The 8,313-nt window shown below is 39.1% G+C and overlaps 1 protein-coding gene across 3 annotated transcripts in view; it reads right to left on the reverse strand.

Annotated features, from left to right (window-relative positions):
* camk2b2 (calcium/calmodulin-dependent protein kinase (CaM kinase) II beta 2) overlaps positions 1-8,313 on the reverse strand; it is a 49,013-nt gene that overhangs the window by 37,720 nt on the left and 2,980 nt on the right. For all 3 annotated transcript variants that reach the window (XM_008423239.2, XM_008423241.2, XM_008423238.2), the window contains exons 2-3: positions 3,324-3,418; positions 442-501 (exon numbers count right to left, since the gene is read on the reverse strand). In XM_008423239.2, the coding sequence (XP_008421461.1) occupies positions 442-501; positions 3,324-3,418 (155 nt within the window). The remainder of the gene's footprint in view (positions 1-441; positions 502-3,323; positions 3,419-8,313) is intronic.

The raw sequence follows: 8,313 nt of genomic DNA on the forward strand, positions 1-8,313 counted from the left end.
CCGATTATGATCGGTGACCGATCGATCGGCACACCTCTAATTTCAACCTAATGACAATAAAAACATACCTAAAAACATGTTACTGGTTCAATACAGACATTACAGAAATAAACTGAAAAACTGTTAAAAATTTGCATTTGTTTTTAGTTGGTTCTTTTTCATTTTTAGTCAAATCTATTGATCTCCATTGTGGAAGAGTCACTTGTCACTTTTTGGGCAGCAACAGTAAAGGTAAAGGTTCACTAAAGCACAGCTTAGGACCGAATCTTTATCTTCTTCAAATGATTTTTTCCGTAAAGTTGCTCCTGTTCAATTAGGAGTCAACCTTGAGATAAGAAGCAGATATAGTTTGTCTTTTTATTTTATTTCAACACATTTAATGTTGCCGTTTATCAGTAAAAGAGCATAGCTTCTAAATGATCAGGATTTGGAAAGGCTCACCGATGTTGGGGTGTTTGAGCAATCTGCAGATCCTGGCCTCTCTCTCCAGCTTCTGGTGGTCTGAAGGAACAGAGCAGAACAGAGACGGTGGATGAGAAGCTAACAGCAGCCCAAGGTTTACTGCTCCGATCCAATCCGGTTAAATGTAATGATGGCTTCAGGTAGTAAGTTTGGTATTTAGTGCTGTTTACATTGTTGTAATTTTATGACTTTGTACAGTGATTGCAGGCTGCACAAGGACTTTTAATGTACGTTTATGATAATAGTTAGCTTTATTAAGTTATGTGCTCGGCTTAAGCTATATATGATACAAAGCATATTTTATTCATGTTTTTTTGCACATTGCCCCTGTTTTAAATCGACTAATAAACTAAACTAAGAAAGAAAACACAAGATGACTCAAACAGCTACAGACAATTGGACAGGGAATTGAATCAAGTTTTTATACATTATCCAAATATTATGATTACTTTCATGTTTATTAGTTCCTGAATGCAGCTGACTTCAGATGGAATTTCAACTACACTGCAAAAACACAAAAACTTAGCAAGAATTGTTGGTCTGTTTTCTAGTGCAAATATCTTAGAACACTTAAAATAAGACAAAACTAACTTACAAGTAACTTTTCAGCAGTATAAAGCAGCTTATTTAAGTCAATAATTCCTTAATATTGATGAAAATGTACAAGTTCCACTGTCAGATTCTGCCACTTATAACCCAGGAAAAATGTCTTGATATAAGTGAAATAATCTACCAAAACAACTAGTCATTTTTTAAGCAATACTAAGAAATTATTTACTTAAAACAAGCTTCTACTTCTTGATAAAAAGTTGCATATATGTTATCTTATTTTAAGTGTGCTAAGATATCTGCACTAGAAAGTAGACCAACAATATTTGGTCAAATTTGTTGTTTTTTTTTTGGAGTCAAAAGAAGAAGAAAAAGAAGAAAACCTTTCAAAACAACACAGAAAAACAGGAAGATTTGATGAACACTAGAAAGCAAAAAGTGTCAGAAATGAAATGAGGAAATAAAACAAGAACCAACATAACAGACAGAGCAGAACTGGGTCAGAAAGGACAAAAAGGGAACCAAGAAAACAGCAGAAGGAAAAACAGCAAAACGCACAAAACAGAGAACGGGAAGGAAAGCGAAGGAAGACGAGGAAACAGAAGAGGAAGAAGAATAAAACGAGAAAACAAGCAGAAAGAAGAGAAATAGAAAGATGGAAAAAATAAATATAAGCAAAAGGTCAAAACGAGGTAGAGGTGAGGAGGAGAGAATCCTGAGGAGAAGTGAGGGCGAGTTACCCCCCAAAAATCTGTTTTTTACCCAAATGACAGCTGGTCCTGCCCTGCAGCTCACTCACACACACACACACACACACACACACACACACACACACACACACACACACACACACACACACACACACACACGCACATACACAGCTGTTTTAGCCACAAAGTGAGAAGCAGAAAAGGACTTCATCCTCCCAGAGCAGAGGGCAGGACGGAGAGCAGCTGCCATGTCTTTAATAAAGGTGCCATGACTCAGCTCAGTCTCTGCTCTGAGTGTTAACACCACTGCTGCTATTTTCAGAAGTTCTCCGAGGCGCTTGCTCATTATTTGATGAGCATTATATGACCGGGAGAAGAAAAAGCAGATGCTGCTTCATCACAGTTGGACTGACAGGAACAGAATTACATCTTAAAAATTAGGAAAGAGGAGAGAAATGTGGATAAAATCGGATACTGTTTGCCTTACATGCCATGCAGCCCTGTGAAAAATGTTTAGCGCTAACAGGTTCCTGCTGTTTTTTTTGTTTTTTGTTTTTTTTGGGGGGGAGGGGGCGGTTTGCTTTTGTTTGTCTCACTTAAATGTTCTGGATCGTCACTTAATACAAAATATAGTTTTTGAAAGATTTAATTTCTTAACAAACCCCTATGTGAGAAAGTAATGGTCTTCTAAAGCTAATCACTGGTTGAGCTAACCTTGGCTTACGTCTAGCGTTAGCGTCAACTGGAAATAAGGATATTTTGGCCAACTATCCTTTTCATTTTTGTGCATGAACAATATGTTTAAGATCAGGCCGCATCATCTGAATCATATTTAAGTCCAGGCTTTGAATAGGCCACTCCAAATCCTTCCTTTTCTGTTATCTCGGTACTTCAGCGGTACACTTGCTGGTGTGCACTTGAGCAAAATAAAGATAAAAAATATCTATTGACAGCACTGTAACTACTGTCAGCCTGCAGTTCTTTTTTAAAAAAAATTATGGCCATGGAGTTTACTTAAAAACTATGTAAAATATTAACAGAAAAATATTGTAAAATGCCAAACAAAATGTGTGTGTTGTTCATACAGAAACAATATGTGAGTATAATCAAATGTATGTGTTAAAACGACAAATGGGGGTAAAAAAAAAAAAGTCAACAAAACAATTCCGTTAATATAACAGTCAAATACTGGAAAAACTAATAAAAAGTATTTTTTATTATGTATTTTTCACTTCATATGTTTATGTAGAAAACTCGTATACAAAATATTTAATTTCTGTAAACTGAACTGATTGTTCACGTAATTCAGCTGCCATTTCAATCACTGTAAATATCTGTGATTTTCATAGGAAAACACTGGTAACCATGGCCGTGAAAACGACTGTTTTTTGTTTTGTTCTCCTTTTTTAACAGTGTATGTACCTTAAAGCTTTTCATTTTAAAATGGAAAATGAAGCTGTTGTGTTTTCTGTGGAACAGACGTGGAGGCTTTAACAAACAGGCGCTAGAATATGCTAACGAGGAGCTTTGAGGATCCAGGACACCGACTGACGAGACGCTGCTGCGTCTGCGTAGTCACCGCGTGACTTTTCTTTTCCTCACCTCTGGCAGAGAGCTTTTTGGTGTTGATGATCTTGGCGGCGTATTCTTGGCCTGTGCAGAGTTTGACACAGCGTCGTACCACCGAGAAGGCCCCCCTGGGAGACAAGAGACAGCACAAAGGAAGGAAGAGAGGGGTCAGCCGCCGCTAGAGCTTCGTCAGCATGGAAACGGCCATCTCAGCGGTCAGACGCTGACCTGCTGGGCCCAGGGGCGACGTCAACAGGAAGCGCGTGAAGGATGTCAACACGCCCTGATCCAGGAGTCTAGTCCTAATCTGTCCCTCGGTTTGCTGGGCCCATCCAGATTTTAGCTAAAGTCGCTAACTGTCACTTTTCTGACGCTCTCGCGTTCCCTACTGTTCTCACTCTCTCCCTCTGCCCAGACACATCTCGCTCCAAAACCAGAGAAGAGCGATTTTCACAACCCTGCCACTTGTGATTGATTTGTTGTAACTTTTTACTTTTTTGGGAAAGTCTGCTTGAACTGTATTGTGTGCTGCTTCTTCCAAAATACCAAAGTGAAAAGGTGTGCGTCCCCAGCAAGCATTGAATGTTCGGAGGACGTCCACTGATTACATTTGGACAACGTCCAAATGAAACTCCAAAAGACATCCAGAGGACTTTCAGTTGAACATCCGCCGGACGTTCGGGAGGACGTTTTCCGAACTAAAAACTGACCACCATTAGACTTTCAGCTGACTTTCAGTTGAATCTCCCCCGAAAGTCCGCTGACAACTTTGTTAACTGCAATTCAACCTGGAAAGACTCACACACACACACACACGCAGAGAGTGGTATTAGAAAGTTTAATTGACAAATGAAAGTCTTTGGTGCTCGGACCCAGGAGGAAGACATTGCACTGGTAACCGCTGTCAGAGAGAATGAGCCGCTGTATATGAAAATTACAGACGTCTTCCCCCCTTGGGCCCGGACACTGGTGGTGGAGAGGATGGTGAAGACTGAATGGACATCAAGAAACCAGCACTGAAGGTGGAGGAAAGTTGAAGCTCAGCCAATGAGCAGAAGCCGATGAACAGCTGGGCCTTATCAAAGGAGCGACGATGATTGGAGGAGGAGGCCACCACTGATAGGTTGGAATCAAGGCACATGATGATATCTTTGGTTGGGCCGGTGAAATGAATAAAGTCTTCCATTTGAATTTACACCTAGGCTTCATAACTCCAATGGTTAGACAAGCACTAAGTAATGACATTTGTTTTAGATTGATCAGAGAAAGATCCATCATATAACCCAACCAAATTCACCACAGAGTCAAGATTCCTCAAGATTCGGACATCAAAAATGTATTTATTTGTCTCCTTTAGATCACTCAAACCTCATAATCCCTTCCAAATGTCCATGTTGGACTTTAGGTCAACTCAACTTTCCAGGGGGTGTCCTGATGTCAAGATGTCTCTGAATGTCTGACAATATGTGTCCAAGTATTATGCAAAATTTGCAATTCACAAACGATATTCAAAGATTTGAATATCATTACCATCCTAAAATAACAGCCTATGTCATTTTTTTTTTTAGGAAGATGATGATGTTATTCACAACCTTAAATATAAACTAAAGTGTGACCCACGTACAGTATGAAGGCCTCTGGCTGTCACGGGTTTGATTCCTGGACCGATGACCTTTCTTCTCCCTCTATTCCTGCTAAAAAAAAAAAGGCCACTAGTGCCAACAAAATCTAAAAACAACAGACTGCAGTAAAACATTGAAATTAAAGCTGGGTTATTAACAGTTAGGTCATGAGATGATTCAGATTGTTGACTTTTTTCTCATCCAGTTCTGTGTTACATCTGCTGCCACAACAGAAACGGATCACAACAATAACCCATAAACAACGAGTTACAGACACTTTAGTTGGTTTCTGTTTGTTTACATCACTATTTCATAACTACACTTGACCATAATGAAAAACAACCCGATACGCCATGGCTTCCATCCATTCATCCGTTCATAGACAATGGATGAATGGATGGACGCTGTTTGATTACATGAACTAGAAGCAGTAAGAACTTCAACCACTAAAAGTTCACAAGTTCAGCCTTTAATATGAATTTTATTTTTTAAACTGCTTCTCAACGAGAGACAGAGACTACTAAAAGTGGAACAAACTGAAACAGTTCAAATCCACATTATTAAATCTGTTTTTTCTTAAGCTGTCACGTAGCAGTCACATTTTTTTGCTTAGCAAGCCGAGAAAAGTGCTGAAAAGGAGGAAATTGCTCCGAGTTTTTGATCTCCTCAACAGAATCCTGACCTCATTTTACACTTTCCTGCTTCAGATGATATGAGGAATCCTGTTCATCTTTAAATCCACCCGTTTCGCTTCACTTCAAAAGTCGGTTGCTGCTGTTAGCTGAACTACATTTCCTGAATAAAATCCAGCTTTGATTAAATCCTCTCTGGGTTAATCAAAGTATTACGTGTTTATGGAGAAGGAAAAAATGTTGCATTCAGAGGTTTAACTCGCACTGCAGAATTTTATTCCTGCTCACTTTAGCCAGTTTGCTAACTAGCTCCTTTGTTAGCATGTAGCTACAGTATGATATCTGATCCTCCTGAAGCTCCAGACGAACATCAACACATAAACACCTGCTACACATGTTATATTGGCTCATGTAAGTAGATGACATGTGATGTCCTGATGTAGTTCTCCAGCAATACTAGAAACTATTTTGGTTATGTTTTAATATTTAATGACGGTTTGCTGGAAAATCAGTAAATGCAAAACCTCGTTTAACCCAAAAGTTATTCTCTTTCATTTTACAACTTGTTCCACCTTTACTGTGACTTTCATCTTTAATGGACAGACCAATCCATTTAAAATAACATAAAACCACATATAAATTAAGAAATCTTTAACAACATGACTCCACAGGGTGCAAACACTTCCACTAATACTGAAGCACCAATTCAGAATTCCACATTGGACTTGGTGATATTTGTAAAAATTTGCAAAGGAAATCTTTAATCCACAGGCGACCCCAACCCCCCAATAGATTTTCCCTCAGATTTTGTTTGAAGCCTTCCCCAAAACTTAAGTTTTCTTCTGGTAAAGTTGGTCTTCTAGAGATTCTAAATATGCTTGGGCTCGCAGTGAGATTGGAAAATAAAATCTTTCCTCATTTTGAGGATTTAAAGCAGACATTTGCAGGGTTTTTGGCCCAGTCTGGCTGGTTTTTAGAGATGTTTATGTTTACATCCACCTGAACAGAAAGTCTGGCTCCATCTGAAGGAACCTCTCCAGAGCCTGGTGGGGTCAGACGGCTCTGTCTGACCAAACCAAACACAGTGGTTTAGACTTTGATTTCTGCATAGTGAGTATGCAGTACTCACCATGCATTACATTTATAGCCACCTGCGATCATTTGAATCAACATAGTGAGCTGCTTTGGGAAGTTGGGAGATTTTAGCCACACTGTAAAAAATATACATTATATTACTGTAAAGTTTATAGTAAATTACTGTCAGCCGGTTACTGTAATCTGTAGTTTAATTACAGTTTGTACTGTGATGTCATTACATGTACAATGAAACTCCGTAACAAGTTTACTGTGATTTGATTCCATTTTTACTGTAATCGAATTGCAATAAAATTGATTTTAGTTTAGTTTAAGGGGACGTCCTCAAATTTCATGTTGACAGTAAAAGAAAAGCCTTTGGCTTTTGATAGCTGTTGAAAGTTAAAACGTCAATATGCAACAATTGACTTACCAATAAATGTCAGTCTTTTTTTCTCTAATTTCAGGAAATAAGAAAACTATACATATTAAAACACGTTTATTCTTTTGTCAATTGTCTATTGTCAAGTCTGGGTGGTTTTTGTTGGGTTATTTATTTATTGATTGATTTACCTATTTATTATCTGGAAGATAATTCAAAAGGCTTTGCACTCTGCGATATATTTGGAACATCTGAATTGTGTTTTGAATTCATCAGATTCTCTGTGTTTGATGGAAAACTGAACGCAGGAACTGAATCAAAAAAGATTCAGGCTGTGAACTTTTTCTGTATCAACTTTAAATAGAATCGAATGCAAATCAAAGTTCAGATTCGATAAGTTGATTGAACAAATGTTAACGTTACATCATCGCAGCCGCCTGTGACACATCTATTGTATATGAATAATCCCACTTTGAAGTGAGGTACAGATATTTTACACCTGCTAAAAGTAGTATCTAAGCAACAGCAGCAAGCCTCACGGTCACAATGTGTCTGATGTCTGATGACCAAAATAACTTCAGTGACATCCGGAGCTCCGTTCTGGGGGGTTAAGCATCGCTCTGAAGCTCTCAGGATCACCTTTGTTCACCGAATCCTGCAGAGACCGACGGAAATAACCACCTCTGTCATCCTGAGCTAATTTTATCCCACCTCAGCATTGTTACGTAATGAGACACTCACACTCCCCCCCAGAAGCCCATCTCTCTCTCTCTCCATCACCCCATACATTATGAGGAGACTGGGTGAGTAAGCACGACACGCGCTGGCTTCCCACCGCGGCGCGGAAAACAGGCAGCAGAGCCTCTGCGTGGCGGGTTTTCCACAGGGCAGGTGGGAGGCAGCAGGAGGGCCCAGGTCTGGGGCCAAAACCCTGGATTAGTTCATCTCAGAGGGCAGCTGGTACCTGATCATATTTCTTCTTCAAACTCTACACAGCCATAAAACCCTTCCTAAAGGCATGGCGGATGGTTAATGTTGTATTTCAAAAAGTTAAAAAAAAATATTATAATAATAACCTCTGGATGTATAAAACAGCCATGTTTGGGAAGCTTTCCAGGAACAAACATGACTGATGTATGGTGGTAGAAGAAGTGATCCAGTCTGATCTGTTTCGGTGCTTCAGCTATAAATCTGCTCCCAGGTTCCGCTCAGATGAAAAAGAAAGAAAGAAAGAAAGAAAGAAAGAAAGAAAGAAAGAAAGAAAGAAAGAAAGAAAGAAAGAAAGAAAGGAAGGAAGGAAGGAAGGAAGGAAG

Source organism: Poecilia reticulata, linkage group LG12 (assembly GCF_000633615.1).
Source record: "Poecilia reticulata strain Guanapo linkage group LG12, Guppy_female_1.0+MT, whole genome shotgun sequence".
Classification (NCBI taxonomy): Eukaryota; Metazoa; Chordata; class Actinopteri; order Cyprinodontiformes; family Poeciliidae; genus Poecilia; species Poecilia reticulata.